The sequence below is a fragment of the Mesoplodon mirus genome (assembly GCF_964341445.2).
Source record: "Mesoplodon mirus genome assembly, chromosome: 18".
NCBI classification, from domain to species: domain Eukaryota; kingdom Metazoa; phylum Chordata; class Mammalia; order Artiodactyla; family Ziphiidae; genus Mesoplodon; species Mesoplodon mirus.
The window spans coordinates 12,379,660-12,399,576 of record NC_138994.1 but is presented as its reverse complement, the minus strand read 5'-3'; the positions used below and the strand labels follow the sequence as shown (position 1 = coordinate 12,399,576).

Genomic DNA, 19,917 nt, shown 5'->3' with positions numbered 1-19,917 from the left:
GAACTCTGCGCGCGTGCTCGGGGAAGGCTGCGCAGCCTGCTTGTGGGATCTTATCGCCCCACCCAGCCCTCTGGCCCCGCCCCACTCGAGCTCGGCACCGCTTCCGCGCGCAGTATTTTGGCGGCCGGCGCGCTCTGTAGCGGGGCCGGCGCGCAGGGTCGAAGGTCGTGGGGCGGGGCCGGCGTCATTGCCGCCTTCTCCGTCTCAGCAGTCTTGAGCGTTCGGTGCCTCGTGTTCCACGCCCCGCGCCCCGCGCGCGTGTGGAGCCGGCTGCGAGTCTGCGGGCACCGTCCGGCCTCCGAAGATGGCCTTGAGCGAGGAGCCGGCCGTGGGCGCCGTGGAGGAGCCGGTGGAGGACCGGGCGGAGGATGCGGCAGAGGACGTGGCGCTGGCCTGCGGCGCCTCTCTCGAGTCTTTCGGCGAGAGCGCGGAGACGAAGGAGCTGCTCGGCAGCCTACCGGCGGTGCTTGGAGACCGCGCGGCCCGGGAGGGCGCCCTGGAACGGTTCCGGGGTGCGCGCGGGCCGGAGGAGGGGAGGGGGGCAGCGCAGGCTGTGCAGGTCTCCTTTCTTGCGGTTGCAGACACGGGCGCGCGTGAGAGGTGGAGGGCAGTGGGCCTTCTGGCCGACCTCCGTCAGGAGGGGGCGGGTGGACCTCCCCTGGGCGGCTCGTCTCCCAGTCCTGTTCCCAGCCTGCCCTAGGACCACAGCAAAGAGCATTTCCTCCGAGACACCTGTGTGGACGGGGCAGTGGGAGCAAGAGAGGCGAGAACAGGTTGGAGCGGGCGGGGACCGGCCTGGCTGTGCGGTTGTGGGGCCCCCACCCAGAGCCTTAGCTGTAGGCAGCGCCCATGGCTCTGCCAAGACTGCAGGACAGCGCAGGATATCGGATAGGCGCACCGTAGGATGCTCAGTTATTAGTCTAGGTTCTCGAAGTTTAGACGGACCCTTGCAGTTGTCTATAACGGGTAACTGATTTCCAAATGACTCCTTAGGATCCCGTGATTAGATAACTACGTAGGGTTTTGTGATTCAGTAAAACCGCCCTCGTGGACCCTTTTAGCTAAAGAAATTTCCATATAATTTTGTGTTCATGGGTTTGTAATGACAACTCTGAACTTCAGGAGGGGGCACTGTGGCTGGCTGAGTGGAAGGAGCACACACTTCGGCAACTCGACCCTGGGCTTGAATACCCCTCTGCCACTTGGGCTAATTGCTTGATTGTGCGGTTTCTTTGGCTGTCGGCTGCGGTTAGCACTGAAAATACCTCTGGCGTAGAACTGTCCTGAGGGTGACGTGTATATCCAGAGACCAGTGAAAGCCCACTTTCCCATTCCTAGGGACTGGTCAGATGTGGAGGTGTGTGGTGCATAAGAACTGCCATAACCCAAGTGGTCGTGGGATCTGATAGGAGCAGTTCTAGCTGCTGGTAGGAGTGGAAACCAGGCTGCCTGGGATTAAGGAGGCCGTGGTGTGAGGGCTGGGAGGGCACATGGCTTGGTGTGTGTAGCAGAGGAGAGTGAAGGGTGTGGAAGGTGTGTGTCTAATGAAGGGGAGAGCTCAGCTTGGCTGTCAGCAGGCCGTGAAGAAAGGAAGAAGCGAGGACCTGAGAGGAAGGTGTGCTGAGCAAGCAGAGAGCAGAGGCTAGAGCACAGTGGCCCTGAGGAAGTGGGTGGGTGGGGGCTCACTCCAGCTGGCCTGTGCTCTTGGGAGCTGCCCTGCAAGTCAGTGTGGGAAAACTCGAGTGTTTCCGAGGCTCATGTGCATGTTAATTCTCACATTGTTTTTCTTTTTAGTAATAATGGACAGATATCAGGAGCAGCCTCACCTGTTGGACCCACACCTAGGTAAGAATAGAGGCTGAGGATTTTGATTTTTGATCGTTCAGTTACAGATGATCGCAGAGGCCTTGGTGTATGGAGTGTGTGTGTGTGTGTGCGTGCGCGTGCGCCTGTGCACAGCAGAGGGTATCAGGATAAAGTGCCCAGGTCTTACTCATTAGTGGGGCCTACAGTAGTAACACCTGCTCCTGGCAGTGAACTTGAGAAGGAGGAAGGTAGCGATAGTAACTTCAGTTGAAGGGCAGCATGGGATGGGGGTTAGGGTCCCGAACCCCGGGGCTAGACCACCTAGATTTACATCCCAGCTCTGCCACTTAGCTGCTCTGTGCCTGAGTTCTCTTGCCCGTGATATGGGGTCATCAGCGCTGCTTGCCCCCAGGGCTGTGGAGATCTTAGACATATCACCAGGGAGGCCCCAAGGGTTAGCCTCAGTGTGCACACAGGTGCCTTTTAAAAAGTGGGCTGGTGCCGTGCATGCTGGTGTTTCTGTTTTAACAGGTTTGGTAGAAGGTAAGTTTTCTGAACTCTCAGCTATCTCAGGCAGAATAAATACATTTCATGCGTGGTTGGCAGCTTGGCTGGGTGGGGATGGAAGGCATGGGTCCATCGTCTTCCCTCATCCAGTTATGCCATGTCCAAGTCTGAGTTTCTTTTTCAGGAGGCTTTTCTAGAACCTGATATTTTAGGAGGGTATGACTCGCTCAAGGCTTTTTTGTCATATGCTGGGCATTAGCTGGAGAATTTTAGGCTGAAGACTTGCATCCTTTGGTACGGGGAACTTTACTTCTGGTGTGTTTTAGATCGTTTCTCTGCCCTGCTTTCTTCTGGTGTGCCTGTGAATTTCCAGGAGTGATCCTCTGGGTCCCTAAGCTTTTCCCTTATAGTTCTGCTTTTGGACCTTTGTTTTGCATGTAGAAGATGTTCTTGAATTTATTATTTATTTATTTATTTATTTTTGAATTTATTTTGACAGTTTTTTACTTTATAAGAGTGCTTGTCCTTGGTTTGGTGTATTTCAAAGTTGTCTTACAGGCCCAGTTTTCCTCCCTGGGGAGCACACCCCCAGCTGCTGGGCCCTGTGGCCCTGTGGGGAGGGTCCTGCTGTGGGCCTCCTGGCCCAGAATTCCCTTTTGAGTCGGGCACCGAGCCTGGCTTCCAGCCCTAAGCCCTTCAGCCTACCCTCTTCAGGACACCTCTGTCCAGGATAGCTCTGTGCAATGATGGAATGTCCTAGATCTGTGCTGTCTGGTAAGGTCACCACTAGCCACATGTGACTGTGGAGCACTTGAAATATGGCTCGTATGACTGAGGAACTGAATTTTATTTTATTTTTTGTTTTTTTCTTTGAATCTTAAATTTTATTTGATTTAAGTTAAAAAAACCCAAATATGGCTAGTGACTGTGGTATTCTCCATTCTCAAGAGTAAACCTTTAGGGCTTCCCTGGTGGCGCAGTGCTTAAGAATCCGCCTGCCAGTGCAGTGGACACGGGTTTGAGCCTGGGTCCGGGAAGATCCCGCATGTTGCAGAGCAGCTAAGGCTGAGTGCCACAACTACTGAGCCTGTGCTCTAGAGCCAGCGAGCCACAACTACTGAAGCCCGCACGCCTAGAGCCCGTGCTCCGCAACGAGAGAAGGCACCGCAATGAGAAGCCCACGCATCGCAACGAAGAGTAGCCCCCGCTCGCTGCAGCTAGTGAAAGCCCGTGTGCAGCAAGGAAGACCCAATGCAGCCAAAAATAAAATAAATAAATTTATTTTTTTAAAAAAAGTAAATCTTTAGTCTTCTGCCTGTATGGACACGTTGCTGTGGCCTGGAGCCTTGGACCACTCCTCCTGTTTTCAGCCCCACCTTTGTCCTACCCTGGGCTGTCCCCGGCACCTCAGGCCTCTGGCCTCCCAGCTGTGACCCACCGCTGGGCTCTGCTTCTGTACTTCCCCTGTGCAGCTCAGTTACAACTTGGAAGTCACTGCTGAAGTCTCTTAGCTACTGTTTCTTCTGTTCTCTTTTTCCTTGTGGATTTGTTTCTCTTTGTTGATTTACTGGGGTTTGGAGGTGGGGGGTTGCTGAGGGAAGCACTGGAATCACCTGCTTTCCTGGTCTCTGTTCTTCCGTGAGGGCTGTGCTGTCTTTCCGAGTCTCTCTGAGCTGAGTTCTGGCTGTTCTCTACTGTTCCCGAGGTTCTCCTCTTTCCCCTGGGGTCAGCTTTTCTTTGTAATTTGGTCTTTTCATCTTGCTGGTTCTGTCCATGTTTCAGACCAAATGGATGCAGACAAGGGCTCCTGTGCTTCTGTTTTGTAAGTTGGAGCATTTTCTTTTTCTTTTTTTTAGGGGGTGTTTTTTCTTTTTGAATTATTTATTTATTTTTTTATGCAGCAGGTTCTTGTTATCTATTTTATACATATTAGTGTATATATGTCAATCCCAGTCCCCCAGTTCATCCCCCGCCCGCCAGTTTCCCCCCTTGGAGTCCATACGTTTGTTCTCTACATCTGTGTCTCTATTTCTGCCCTGCAAACTGGTTCATCTGTACCATTTTTCTAGGTTCCACATGTATGCATTAATATACGATATTTGTTTTTCTTTTTCTGACTTACTTCACTCTGTATGACAGTCTCTAGATCCATCCACGTCTCTACAAATGACCCAATTTCATTCCTTTTTATGGCTGAGTAATATTCCATTGTATATATGTACCACATCTTCTTTACCCATTCATCTGTTGATGGGCATTTAGGTTGCTTCCATGACCTGGCTATTGTAAATAGTGCTGCAGTGAACATTGGGATGCATGTGTCTTTTTGAATTATGGTTTTCTCTGGGTATATGCCCAGTAGTGGGATTGCTGGGTCATATGGTAATTCTATTTTTAGTTTTTTAAGGAACCTCCATACTGTTCTCCATAGTGGCTGTGTCAATTTACATTCCCACCAGCAGTGCAAGAGGGTTCCCTTTTCTCCACACCCTCTCCAGCATTTGTTTGTAGATTTTCTGATGATGCCCATTCTAACTGGTGTGAGCTGATACCTCACTGTAGTTTTGATTTGCATTTCTCTAATAATTAGTGATGTTGAGTAGCTTTTCATGTGCTTCTTGGCCATCTGTATGTCTTCTTTGGAGAAATGTCTATTTAGGTCTTCTGCACTTTTTTTTTTTTTTTTTTTTTTTGCAGTATGCGGGCCTCTCACTGTTGTGGCCTCTCCCGTTGTGGAGCACAGGCTCCGGACGTGCAGGCTCAGTGGCCATGGCTCACGGGCCCAGCCGCTCCATGGCATGTGGGATCTTCCTGGACCGGGGCACGAACCCGTGTCCCCTGCATCGGCAGCTGGACTCTCAACCTCTGCGCCACCAGGGAAGCCCTTCTGCCCATTTTTTGATTGGGTTGATTTTTTAATATTGAGCTGCATGAGCTGTTTATATATTTTGGGGAGTAATCCTTTGTCCGTTGTTTCATTTGCAAATATTTTCTCCCATTCTGAGGGTTGTCTTTTCATCTTGTTTGTAGTTTCCTTTGCTTTGCAAAAGCTTTTAAGTTTCATTAAATTCCATTTGTTTATTTTTGTTTTTATTTCCACTTCTCTAGGAGGTGGATCAAAAAAGATCTTGCTGTGATTTATGTCAAAGAGTGTTCTTCCTATGTTTTCCTCTAAGAGTTTTATAATGTCCGGTCTTACATTTAGGTCTCGAATCCATTTTGAGTTTATTTTTGTGTATGGTGTTAGGGAGTGTTCTAATTTCATTCTTTTACATGTAGCTGTCCAGTTTTCCCAGCACCACTTATTGAAGAGACTGTCTTTTCTCCATTGTACATCCTTGCCTCCTTTGTCATAGATTAGTTGACCATAGGTGCGTGGGTTTATCTCTGGGCTTTCTATCCTGTTCCATTGATCTATGTTTCTGTTTTTGTGCCAGTACCATACTGTCTTGATTACTGTAGCTTTGTAGTATAGTCTGAAGTCAGGGAGTCTGATTTCTCCAGCTCCGTTTTTTTCCCTCAAGACTGCTTTGGCTATTTGGGGTCTTTTGTGTCTCCATACCAATTTTAAGATTTTTTCTTCTGGTTCTGTAAAAAAATGCCACTGGTAATTTGATAGGGATTGCATTGAATCTGTAGATTGCTTTGAGTAATACAGACATTTTCACAATATTGACTCTTCTAATCCAGGAACATGGTATATCTCTCCATCTGTTTGTGTCATCTTTGATTTTTTTCATCGGTGTCTTATAGTTTTCTAAGTACAGGTCTTTTACCTCCTTAGGTAGGTTTATTCCTAGGTATTTTATTTTTTTTGTTGCAGTGGTGAATGGGATTGTTTCCTTAATTTCTCTTTCTGATCTTTTGTTGTTAGTGTATAGGAATGCAAGAGATTTCTGTGCATTAATTTTGTATCCTGCAACTTTACCAAATTCATTGATTAGCCCTAATAGTTTTCTGGTGGCATCTTTAGGATTCTCTATGTATAGTGTCATGTCATCTGCAAACAGTGACAGTTTTACTTCTTCTTTTCCAATTTGTATTCCTTTTATTTATTTTTCTCTCTGATTGCTGTGGCTAGGACTTCCAAAGCTATGTTGAATAATAGTGGTGAGAGTGGACATCCTTGTCTTGTTCCTGATCATAGAGGAAATGCTTTCAGTTTTTCACCATTGAGAATGATGTTGGCTGTGAGTTTGTTGTATATGGCCTTTATTATGTTGAGGTGGGTTCCCTCCGTGCCCACTTTCTGGAGAGTTTTTATCATAAATGGGTGTTGAATTTTGTCAGAAGCTTTTTCTGCATCTGTTGAGATGATCATATGGTTTTTATTCTTCAGTTTTTTAGTATGGTGTATCACATTGATTGATTTGCGTATATTGAAGAATCCTTGCATCCCTGGGATAAATCCCACTTCATCATGGTGTATGACCCTTCTAATGTGTTGTTGGATTCTGTTTGCTGGTATTTTGTTGAGGATTTTTGCATCTATATTCGTCAGATAATTGGTCTGTAATTTTCTTTTTTTGTAGTATCTTTGTCTGGTTTTGGTATCAGGGTGATGGTGGCCTCATAGAATGAGTTTGGGAGTGTTCCTTCCTCTGCAGTTTTTTGGAAGAGTTTGAGAAGGATGGGTGTTAGCTCTTCTTTAAATGTTTGATAGAATTCACCTGTGAAGCCATCTGGTCCTGGACTTTTGTTTGTTGGCAGATTTTTAATCAGTTTCAATTTCATGACTTGTGATTGGTCTGTTCATATTTTCTATTTCTTCCTGGTTTAGTCTTGGAAGGTTATACCTTTCCAAGGATTTGTCCATTTCTTCCAGGTTGTCCATTTTATTGGCATAGAGTTGCTTGTAGTAGTCTCTTATGATGCTTTGTATTTCTGTGGTGTCCATTGTAACTTCTCTTTTTTCATTTCTAATTTTATTGATTTGGGTCCTCTCCCTCTTTTTCTTGACGAGTCTGGCTAATGGTTTATCAATTTTGTTTATCTTCTCAAAGAACCAGCTTTTAGTTTTATTGGTCTTTGTTATTGTTTTCTTTGTTTCTATTTCATTTATTTCTGCTCTGATTGTTATGATTTCTTTCCTTCTACTAACTTTGGGTTTTGTTTGTTCTTCTTTCTGTTGTTCCTTTAGGTGTAAGGTTAGATTGTTTATTTGTGATTTTTCTTGTTTCTTGAGGTAGGCTTGTGTTGCTGTAAACTTCCCTCTTAGAACTGCTTTTGCTGCATCCCATAGGTTTTGGATTGTCGTGTTTTCGTTGTAATTTGTCTCTAGGTATTTTTTGATTTCCTCTTTGATTTCTTCAGTGATCTCTTGGTTATTTAGTAACGTATTGTTTAGCCTCCATGTGTTTGTGTTTTTTACGTTTTTTTTCCCTGTAATTGATTTCTAATCTCATAGCATCGTGGTCAGAAAAGATGCTTGATATAATTTCAATTTTCTTAAATTTACTGAGGCTTGATTTGTGACTCAAGATGTGATCTATCCTGGAGAATGTTCCATGTGCACTTGAGAAGAAAGTGTAATTTGCTGTTTTTGGATGGAATGTCCTATAAATATCAATTAAATCTATCTGGTCTATTGTGTCATTTAAAGCTTGTGTTTCCTTATTAATTTTCTGTCTGGATGATGTGTCCTTTGGTGTAAGTGAGGTGTTAAGGTCCCCCACTATTATTGTGTTACTGTCGATTTCCTCTTTTATAGCTGTTAGCAGTTGTAACAGCTATATGGAGAATCCTTCATATACCTGAGTATTTGTTCAGAGTTTGGTCCCTGGTGAGTGATTCTGGGCCTAAAGCGATCGCAGACCCCTCCCTGCTTTGGGCCCCACTGCACCTGCTGACTCTGAGCTCTCCTTGGCTGTGCAGGTGGGCATTTATGACATGGCCTTCTCTGCCTGCTTAATTTGGAGCTGCCTTTCTCCCAGAAGTCTTTTTTTTTTTTTTTGATGTGGACCATTTTTAAAGTCTTTATTGAATTTGTTACAATAATGCTTCTGTTTTATGTTTTGTTTTTTTTGGCCATGAGGCATGTGGACTCTTAGCTCCCTGACCAGGGATCAAACCCACACCCCCTGCAATGGAAGGCAAAGTCGTAAACACTGGACTGCCAGGGAAGTCCCTCTCCTAGAAGTCTTTACAACCGCTTTCTCCCTGTTCTTGCAGCTGGTCAGGACTTTCTGTTTTGTGCAGCTATACTTTTATTTTACTGGGTGTTAGGGGCAGTGAGTGGCAGATGTGTGTGGACTCCTGTTTTGTCCAGTTTTGTACTCTTGCAAATAGCCCAACAAACATCCTTAACACACCTCTTTCCGCAATTTCCAGATATTTTGTTAGAGTAATTTTCAGGAGGTGGAAGTGGTGGGCTTTTGATACTTCAAATTCACCTTATGTTTCCATCCACAGTATATTAAAGTGTCCTTTTCTTTACATTGTTGCCAAGACTGGATTTGAATATTTGAAATCTTTACCAACATAAAGTTATCTATTAAAGGATGAAAAGGGATCATGTGCTTTTATTTTGCATTTTGTTGTTTCCTAGTGAGGGTGAATTTTTTTTTTAACATTTATTGTTACATTTGCACAGTATTTCTCCCTTTGTGAATTGTCCATTAATATCCATTCACTCGATGTTATTACCTTGTTCTAAACAATTTTTAAATGAATCAGTTAATTTAATCATTACAGTAACCTTGTAATACCTGTGGAAGTTCATCATCATTATTATTATTATTATTATTTTTTGCACACACAGTTTATTTATTAAAAAAAATTTTAAATTATTATTTATTTTTTAAATTTTCGGCTGTGTTGGGTCTTTGGTGCTGGGTGCAGGCTTTTCTCTGGTTGTGGTGAGCAGGGGCTACTCTTTATTGTGGTGTGCGGGCTTCTCATTGTGGTGGCTTCCCCTGTTGTGGAGCATGGGCTCTAGGCACACGGGCTTCAGTATCTGTGGCACGCAGGCTCAGTAGTTGTGGCTCGTGGGCTCAGTAGTAGTGGTTTGCAGGCTCTAGAACACAGGCTCAGTAGTTGTGGCCCACAGACTTAGTTGCTCCACAGCATGTGGGATCTTTCCAAAGCAGGGCTCGAACCTGTGTACCTGGCATTGGCAGGCGGATTCTTAACCGCTGCGCCACCAGGGAAGTCCTGGAAGGTCATTATTATTGACCACAGTTTACAGAGAAGAAAATGCAGCAGAGTTCTGAGAGGTTAACTTACCCAAGGAGACACAGCTAGTTAGTGTTCCAGCCAAGATTTAAATGCAGACAGTCCACTCAGACCCTCAGATTGAAGATGATGAGAAATCTTCAAGTCCTCAAGGCTGTTTTAAACAAATGCTTTAAAAATCCTCTAAATTCTGGATTCTAGGATTCTTTGGGATCAGCCCTGTCTTCTTTCTTCCTGGGAAAGCTTGCAAGCCTCTTGAGTGGTAAGTGAAGGTTGGTGGGTACTAGGTGAGGGCCAGGTACAGGGAAAATGCATCTGATGTCTGAGACGTGAGCTTGCCTGAGGCTGGCAGTGCTGCAGGGGAAGGGCAGGGCGGTGGGCTCCCCAGGCCACCTTTTATGGTCGATCTTGGGTTCATGGCAGTTCGCATTAGGAATGCCCGTTGCTCAGGAGGTGAAAGGTGGTGTGACCCTCATCTCTAAGTCACAACCTTAGACCTGTGGCACTGCCTTTATTCTTGCCCGAAACCTGTCTTCATAGTGGATCACAAAATAGTAACACTTACTGTGAGTTGTTCAGAGTGATCTGAATGAGTTTTGAGAGTTTAATGTAAAGCGAACTGGAAAAGATTCCTTTTAGAAAAAGGAAACAATAGTCGTGGATGCTGGTCCTGGACCTACTTCACGATGTTTGCTTTTTCCTTTTAATATTACATAGTATATTTTGTGTACTCAGTTTAAAAATATATGTATATTGTCAAAACTATCAGTCTCTTCTTTTGTGTTTGGCCTTTGGTAGTTTGCTTTAGAAGTTTGTTTTTCGTATTCCTATTGTGAGCCTCATTTGTTGAACGGTCCAGCAGGCTACCCCCAACCCTAGTGTGAAATGCCATTGTAAATGTGTGTTAAATACTCACATATATTGGCCTTTGTTTCTAGCCTTTCCATTCTGTTCCCTTAATGTAGCTCTATGCTCTTTTATCCTTGTCATTTTGGTTTGCATTAATTGCATTGTAATTTGTTTTGTCAGAAATCGACCTTCTTACTTTTCTCACTGTTGTCTTGCCCTTTCATTAATGCAGATGCACTTCAGAATTATTTTATCACCCCCCGGAAAATTCTTTTGAAATTCTGTTAAATCCACAAATTCATGTAGGGAGATTCAACATCTTTACAAGATTGAATTTTCCTCTCTAAGAATATAATATTGTGTCTCTAAATTATTCACGTCTTTTGTGTCTCTCAGTAAAGTGTGGTAATTTTCTTTAGGTGATTCCTGGGAACATTTTTTTTAGGTTTCTTTCTAAGTATGTTTTTTATCTTTTATTGTGCTTGTGAAACTATCTGTTATGTTTTCTAACTGATTTTTGCTGGTGTACAGCGAAAATATACTTTGTATACTTATTTTGTAAATGGCAACACTGCCATGGAATATATGTATACACATGTTTTAAAAAATAACAGCTTTATTGTGATATAATTTATATACCATAGGGAATTCCCTGGCGGTCCAGTGGTTAGGACTTGATGCTTTCACTTCAGTGGGCCTGGGTTCAATCCCTGGTCAGGGAACTAAAATCCTGCAAGCTTCACGGCACAGCAAAAAATAAATAAATAAATAAATAAATAAATTTTACGTACCATAGAGTTTACCCTTTTAAATGTATACTTCATTGTTTTTTAGTATATCACAGAGTTGTGCATCCATCACCACTAATTCCTGACCATTTTCATCACTCTAAAAAGAAACTCAGGGCCTCCCTGGTGGCGCAGTGGTTGAGAGTCCGCCTGCCGATGCAGGGGATACGGGTTCGTGCCCCGGTCTGGGAGGATCCCATATGCCGCGGAGCGGCTGGGCCCGTGAGCCATGGCCGCTGGGCCTGCGCATCCGGAGCCTGTGCTCCGCAACGGGAGAGGCCACAACAGTGAGAGGCCCGCATACCGCAAAAAGGAAAAAAAAAAAAAAAAAAAAAAAAAAAAAAAAAAAATAAAAAGAAACTCATACTCATCATCAGCGGTCACTTTCTATTCCCTCTCAGTCCAGTCCCTGGTAACGACGATCTGTCTCTGTGGATTTGTGTATTCTGTGCATTTCATATAGTGGAATCAGGCAATATATGGTCTTTTGTGACTAGTGTCTTTAACTCAGCATAATGTTTTCAAGGTTTAGTGTGTAATGGAATACTTAACTACTTTTTCAGTTTCTTTTGAGTTTTCTAAAACGGTAAATAATTATATGGTTTTTAAATAATGTTAACTTGATCTCTTTATTCATGGTATACCTTTTCATTCTTCCTTTAAAATTTTTTTTTTTTTTTTTTTGCGGTATGCGGGCCTCTCACTGTTGTGGCCTCTCCTGTTGCAGAGCACAGGCTCCGGACGCACAGGCCCAGCGGCCATGGCTCACGGGCCCAGCCGCTCCGCGGCATGTGGGATCTTCCCGGCCCGGGGCACGAACCCGCGTCCCCTGCATCGGCAGGCGGACTCTCAACCACTGCGCCACCAGGGAAGCCGTAAAATTTTTTTAAGAGTTAACTTTATTGAGATATAATTTACATACAATAAAACACACCCATTTTAAGTATCCAGTTTGAGCTTTGACAGATGTATGCACCTTCCCTACTATTAAGGTGTAAAAGATTTCCAGCACCCCAAGAAGGCAGTTCATGTCGCTTTGCAGTCAAGACCCCACTCTGGCCCTGGGCAACCAGTCTTCTACTTACTCTCTGGTTTCTTCTGTTGAAGTACCCTTTCTGAGACTCATCCGTGTTGTGGCATGTGTACCAGCAGTCTGTTCCTTTCCCGTTGAACCATACTGTATTCTTCCACCTGTTGATGGACTGTTGGGTTGTTTCCAGCTTTGGGCTGTTACCAGGGCTGCTGTGAACATTCACAGACAGTTCTTTGGGTGGATGTATGTTTTCATTTCTGTGTAAGAGTGGAATTGCTGGGTGTATAGTAAAGGTAGGTTTTATGATAAACTGCCAGCATGCCATGTTTTCGTAAAGGTTGTACCATTTTACATTGCCAGCAGCAATCGGTGAGAATTCCAGTTGCCCTGCATCCTCATCAGCACTTAGTATTGTCAGTCTTCCTGATTTTAGTCATTTTAGTGGGTGTCTAGTGGTACCTCATTGTAGTTTTACTCTGCACTTCCTAGGTGCAAATTGCAACCTTTTACAGTTATTAAGACTTGCAACCCAGCATATGGGTCTGTTTTGTTCAGAATTCCATGTGTACTTGAGAAGAATGTCTTTCTGCTTTTGGTTGGCGTGCTCTATAAATGTCATTTAAATAAGGTGGTCAATAGTGTTATTTGGGTCTTTTATGTCCTTACTGATTTTCTTTTCAGTTGTTCTATCAATTCTTGGGAAAGGAGTATTGAAACCTTCAGCTCTATAGATTTGTCTCTTCCTCCTTTCAGTTCTCTCAGTTTTTGCTTTATCTTGAAGTTCTTTAATTTCATGTATGCTCTTGTAGGATGGTTAAGTCTTCATGATGAATTGATTCTTATATCATTATAAAATGTCTTCTTTGGGAATTCCCTTGCTGTCCAGTGGTTAGGATTCTGCGCTTCCACTGCAGGGCACCCGGGTTCAATCCCTGGTCAGGGAACTAAGATCCCGAAAACTGAGTGGCACAGCCAAAAAAAAAAAAAAAGTTCTTTTTATCTCTGTAATAGTCCTTGTTCTGAAGTCTATTTTGTCTGATATTGATGTGGCCTGTCCAGATTCCTTATAGTTAGTGATTGCTTGGTGTATCTTTCTTCTCCCTTTTACTTTTTTAAAAAAATAAATTTATTTATTTTTGGCTGCGTGGGGTCTTCGTTGCTATGCACGGGCTTTCTCTAGTTGTGGCGAGCGGGGTCTGCTCTTTGTTGCGGTGCGTGGGCTTCTTATTGCAGTGGCTTCTCTTGTTACGGAGCACGGGCTCTAGGCGTGGAGGCTTCAGTAGCTGTGACACGTGGGCTCAGTAGTTGTGGCTCATAGGCTCTAGAGCACAGGCTCAGTAGTTGTGGCACATGGGCTTAGTTGCTCCACGGCATGTGGATCTTCCAGGACCAGGGCTTGAACCTGTGTCCTCTGCATTGGCAGGTGGATTCTTAACCACTGCGCCACCAGGGAAGTCCATCCCTTTTACATTTAACTAGCTACATTTTTATTTTTAAATGTAGGGAAGTTGGGTCTTCCTATTTTTAAAATTCAATTTGGTAATCCTTGCCTTTTAACTGTAGTGTTCAGGTCATTTAATGTAGCTCTCAATTCTTGCTCTTTGCTTAGTTAGTATTTGTCCCATCTATGTTTTGTTTCTTCTTTACTCTTTGCCTACCTTCTTTTGTATTAATTTAGCATTTTTTGGTATTTGATTTTGTTTCCACTGTCATCTCATTAGCTGTTCCTTTGTTTTATATTTTTAGTGATCGCTCTAGGATTTACAATATGTGTCCTCAATATGTATCACAGTCTACCTTCACATGATGTCACCCTGTTTCGTGTATAACGTGAGAGCCTCATAGCAGGACTCCCATCTCCCGCCAATTTGTCATACATCTTGCCTCTGTGTATGTTGTAACCTTACAGTGTATTGTTTTTACTTTAAACACAGTTGTTTTTCCAAGGAAATTTAAAAATGAGAAAAAAGTCTTGAATATTTATCCATGTTTTACTATTTCCACTTTTATTCTTTGCTTTCTGTAGATTGTAGTTTTCTGTCTGGTAGTTATTTTCTGCTTGAAGAATTTACTTTAACATTTCTTCTAGTGTAAATCTACTGTGTTGAATTCTTTCAGCTTTTGTTTGATAGTTTGCTTCACTTGCATTTTTTAAAAAAAATTATGCTGTGCCAGTTCTTAGTTGTGGCATGTGGGATCTTTTTTTTTTTTTTTTAAGTTGTGGCACATGCACTTCTTAGTTGTGGCATGCGGGGTCTTTAGTTGAGGCATGCAAACTCTTAGTTGCAGCATGTAGGATCTTGTTCCCTGACCAGGAATCAAACCTGGATCCCCTGCAATGGGAGCACGGAGTCTTACCCACTGGACCACCAGGGAAGTCCCTTCACTTGCATTTTTTTTTTCACTTGCATTTTTGAAAGATATATTGCTGGTTATAGAATTCTAGGTTGACAGTTTTTTCTTTCTGCATTTTAAACAATATGGCTTGATTGGTTCTGATTGGTTCTTTTTCTTTTCAATATTTATTTATTTGGCTGTGTCAGGTCTTAGTTGTGGCACGCGAGATCTTCGTTGCGGCATGTGGGATCTTTTGTTGCCACACATGGGCTTCTCTCTAGTTGTGGCGCATGGGATCTCTAGTTGTGGCATGCAGGCTTAGTTGCCCTGCGGCATGTGGAATCTTAGTTCCCCAACCAGGGATTGAACCCGCATCCTCTGCATTGGGAGGTAGATTGTTAACCACTGGACCACCAGGGAAGTCCCGGGAAGTCTGTCTTTATTCATCTCTATTCCTCTGTGAAGTGTGTGCTTTTTTTCTCTGGCTGCTTTTAGAATTTTCTTTTTACTGCTGGTTTTCAACAATTTGATTATGACATGCCATGGTGTGGTTTTTTTCCTTTTTATCCTGCTTCGAGTTTGCTGAAACTTTTGGATTGATAGGTTTATAGTTTTTATCAGATTTGAAAATTTTTTGCCTCTTATTTCTTGAGGTATTTCTTTTGCCTTTGCCTCCATTCTCTCCCCTTGGACTCCAGTCACACATCTGCGGATACACTTGATACTGTGGCAGTGTTGCTGAGGCTGTTTAGTTGTTTACTTCCTTTTTCCCCTTAGGGTAGAAGTTTTTATTACTGTGTCTTCAAGTTCTCTGATCTTTTCTTCTGCAGAGTCTAATCTGCTATTAATCCCATTTAATTTTTCATTTCGGATCTTATTTTCCAGCTCTTGAAGTTGTTTGTTTTTTAAATATCTTCTGTTTTTTAAATATCTATCTTAGTTGCATGCTGCAACTAAGAAGTCCACGTGCTGTATATTGTTCATGTTTTCTTTTATATCCTTGAGGATATTTTGTAGTATTTAAAGTTTATATCTAGTGATTATATCATCTTTGTCATTTCTGGTCATTTTTTTAAAATAAATTTATTATTTTTTTTACTTATTTTCTTGGCTGCGTTGGGTCTTCTTTGCTGCACGCAGGCTTTCTTTAGTTGTGGCGAGTGGGGGCTACTCTTTGTTGTGGTGAGCAGGCTTCTCATTGGGGTGGCTTCTCTTGTTGTGGAGCATGGGCTTCAGTAGTTGTGGCATGTGGGTTCAGTAGTTGTGGCTCATGGGCTCTAGAGCACAGGCTCAGTAGTTGTGGCGCACAGGCTTTGTTGCTCCGTGGCATGTGGGATCTTCCTGGGCCAGGGATTGAACCCATGTCCCCTGCATTGGCAGGTGGATTCTCAAGCACTGTGCCACCAGGGAAGTCCCTGGTCATTTCTGTTGACTGATTTTCCTTCTTTTAGGGGTCACAGCAGTTTTAGTTATATGTCTAGTAAATTTTTAGTGGATCATGGACATTGTGATTGTTATGTTGTTGGATTTAAGTTTTTTGTCTTTAAAGTGTTGAAGTTTGGCAAGACAGTTTAGTTAATTGTTTATCTTGTATATCCTTTAAGGTTTGTTAGGGCAGGTATAGCTTTTTCTCTTGTTTTTCTCTAATTTAGCGTTACTACTAAGGAGAGACATTTCTGGAATGTCTGCTGGTTGCTCTGGGTGCTCAACAAGGACTCTGCACTCTGGCCTTGTGGAATTTGAATGCCAGCCCTATATGAGCTATGGGAACTCTGCCTTAGTGCTTCCTGGCAGTTCTTACCCAGCCTAGTGGACTAACCACCATCTTCACCATGGGTGAAGATTCACCCAAAGATTTGAGGGGACCTCTGCAGACTTCCAGAGCTCATTCTCTGCTTAGCTTCCTCTGACATGCTGCCCTGCAAATTTCAGCTGACTCAGCCTCCTGGAACTCCAGTCTTTGCTATGCTTGAGTCCCCCTCTCTGCACTGGGTTCTAAAAATTACTTTCTGGTGGACGGCCTGAGTGGCTGTAGATTGCAGTTGGTTTGTTTCTATGTGCTGCCTGTTGTTCCAGTGTCTGAAAATATAATTGTCCTGTTCTCTAATTGTTGTTGGTAGTAAGGCAGTTCCATATCAATTATTCCTGTATAACTGGAAGTGGAAATCCTTTTTCTTCTGTCTTATTACATTGGTTAGAACCAGATTGTTACTAGGTCATAGTAGTTGTAGAGGTATTTTCTGTAAAGCATGGTATTAGATATTGATTTGATATAGAATAATAATAAAAAATAAGAATATTTTCCTTACATTTTAAAAGCAGGAATGAATGTTGTATTAACTCTAATGCTCTTTTAGAAACTGTGAAGATGAAAGTGTTTTTTTTTCTTTTGCTCTATTGATACTTGGATTATATAGATTTACTAATATTAAACCATTCTTATATTTCTAAATAGCCCTTTTTTCTTTTGGCATTTTGTTTTAATGTCATGTTGATGTTTAACAGGAGATATTTTATATATGTTTTTCCCTAGAATGGATGATGAACTTGTTGTTGGAATTTGTGCGAGATAAGAAATCTCCGGCTGACCTCGTACATCTGGCTTTTAAATTTCTTTACATCATCACCAAGGTAATATTTACATAGCACTTTGTAGTTGACAGAACACTTTCTGAATATACTCGGTCCAGAAGTACCTTCCAAAATGGTATCTCTCAGGAAAGATTGTTCTCATACAGAAGTTGTGGGTTTCATGCTTTCTCTTTTTACCATGTGCTGGAGATCAGATGTTAGTGATCCAGGGGACCCTTTGGCTGAAACAGTGCTTTTCAGCATTGTTTTCTGCGTCTTGTATTTGAATGGATCAAGCACCAGCTAGCCAGAAAGGGACGGAGAGGATATATATATACATATATACGTATATATATGTGAGTGACTGAGAAAAGTTTCTTACGAGGGAAAAGCAAATAAACTTGGAAGTGGAAGTGCTTCTCAGATGTGGATGTGCAGGTGGCTTTTCAGGGATCTTGTTATGATGCAGATTCTGAGTAAGTGGGTCTGTGGTGATGCCTGATATTCTGCATTCTTACAGGCTCCCAGGTGATGTGTGTACCGGCCCATACGTACCATGGGAGAGACTTGGCCATCTCAGCTGGGGCTTTGCTTCTGTGGGGCCTGCTGTGTGGTGGAGGGAGGTCTGTGTGCACACTCCTTGCCCTCAGTTAGTCGAATGCAGGGTCTCTCCTGAAGGTGTAGTGCCACCGCATTTCATGGAAGCCTTAATGAATTTGGGACCTTTTGGGTTCCCGAGGACTTATTCCTTATAATCAAGGTAGAAGCAAAACTTGTTAGTTTGTAACATAGCTATATTTCTGATGAACCAAGATTGGTTGGTCAAATTGGGACAACATATTTATGAAATGATTTAAGAAGTAAAGGTAACTTTCTTATTGTTTAGTCTTACTAAGTTATATCACTGTAATGTGATGTAATTCTCTTTGATCATTGGGTGGCATAGGTGGTGATTTTTGGTAATAGAGAAAAAATAATTTTGCTACTTTATTTTCTAATTATATAATAATTCAGTGTCTTTATTTGATAGGTTCGAGGATATAAAACATTTCTTCGTTTATTTCCACACGAAGTAGCTGATGTGCACCCTGTTTTAGATATGTTTACAGATCAGAATCCTAAAGATCATGAAGTGAGTGTCCCTTTCCTCCTCCTCTTCATTTCCTGTCCCCCCGACTTATTCCCTGGTTTTCCCTGCTCCTGCACTGGCAGCTTCCTTTCCTGTTTCCTTCAGTTTTATCTTGTACTATTTTGTGTCATTCCCTCTCTTTTCATTTATTCCTTTGGCTTTCTCTTTTTATGTATGTTACTTTAAATTATTTTATTTAAAAAATGCCCTTTATAAAGAAAACAATAAACCTCCATACAGTGTGATGATAACTATATCATCATCCACATTTTTAAACTTAAAATAGAACTATGTTGGGGGTCCCCAAGACCACCCCAAGTCCAGTGATTTCCTAGGATCACTACAAGAATTGGCATGTAGTCATCCTTATGGCTATGATTTACTACAGCAAAATCAGCAGAGGGAGAAGGCACATGGGGCGAAGTCCAGAGGAAACCAGGAGTGAGCTTCCGGAGTCGTCTCCCCGTTGGGTCATGCAAGGCACTTGTGATTCCGCAGCACCAAGTTGTGAGAACACGTGTGAGGTGTTGTCCACCAGGAAGGTCGTAGGGGCCGGCACACGATTTCTGTGCGGGCTGGTCCTGTGGGTGCTCCGCCAGGCACATACTAAAACCCAGAAGGAAAGCAGGTGTTCAGCATAAGCCACATGGTTTGTACAAACGGCCTGGGCACAGAGTGACCCTCATCAGTTAGGGGATGGTGGGAGCGTTCCCGAAAACCAGGTTCCCAGATGCCCGCCAGTGGCCAACCTTGCAGTCCAGCGTGCTGGGGAGCGCTCTTGGGCACAGGACACATTCCCAAGGGCACGCAGGTTGTAACTGCAAACTCAGGGAATTGTCTTGCTGTGCCTGTGCCCTGCTCTCCTCTGCTTCTCATGCCTCTGATGGGGAGTCCGGGACCAAAGCAGAATCTTGTTTTATTGACTCCTCTGTGACTGGAAGTTGATAATTTTTTCTTTATTCTTAAGTCTTACGTTCTTTAAATCTTTTTCTCTGTTTTCCATTTTCTTGAAAAGCTGATTGCACGCTGCAGGGTGCCAGTGATGAGAAGCCATTAGACTGACATGTTATGATTTTTCTTTGTTCCTTTTGCTGTTTGTCTTGGCTGGAGGCCCCAGGGCACGTGGTGGGGTGCGGTGCTCTGCAGCCTGGCTCCGAGGCCTGGCGTTTGGAGGCCTGGGTAGGCGCTGAGCGGAAGGGGGTAGCAGGACTGCGTGGATGCCCTTGCACAGGAGTCATGTTGCTTTGATTTCGCCCTGTAGACCTGGGAGACCCGCTACATTCTCCTCCTGTGGCTCTCCGTGACCTGCCTGATCCCGTTTGATTTCTCACGCCTTGACGGCAACCTCCACAATCAGCCTGGGCAAGAGCGAGTGTCCACCATGGATCGTATCCTCCAGATAGCAGAGGTGAGTGTGGCTGTGAAGTAATGAGCCGCTGACCAGTGTACTCTCTCATGCCATTAGGGCTTAATTAGGTACACTTGTGACATTTGTTTATTTCTTCAGCCATTGTTACTCTTTTTCAGTGAAGTGAAATTCCATTTTATAACTTACCATGAAACTGATAATTCCTAAAGGAGTCAGGATGAATTACTTTAGCAAATCTCATTTCTCTGTGGATAGGGCAGATACTTTTTTTTTTTTTTTTTTTTGGCGGTACGCGGGCCTCTCACCACTGTGGCCTCTCCTGCCGCGGAGCATAGGCTCCGGACACACAAGCTCA

At 43.4% G+C, this 19,917-nt stretch overlaps 1 protein-coding gene across 1 annotated transcript in view; it reads left to right on the top strand.

Annotated features, from left to right (window-relative positions):
* The first annotated feature begins 181 nt into the window (after positions 1–181).
* TBCD (tubulin folding cofactor D) overlaps positions 182–19,917 on the top strand; it is a 176,301-nt gene continuing 156,565 nt past the window's right edge. The window contains exons 1-5 of the mRNA XM_082602994.1: positions 182–512; positions 1,795–1,845; positions 17,027–17,124; positions 18,095–18,196; positions 19,455–19,601. Of these exons, the coding sequence (XP_082459120.1) occupies positions 305–512; positions 1,795–1,845; positions 17,027–17,124; positions 18,095–18,196; positions 19,455–19,601 (606 nt within the window). The 5' untranslated portion in view covers positions 182–304. The remainder of the gene's footprint in view (positions 513–1,794; positions 1,846–17,026; positions 17,125–18,094; positions 18,197–19,454; positions 19,602–19,917) is intronic.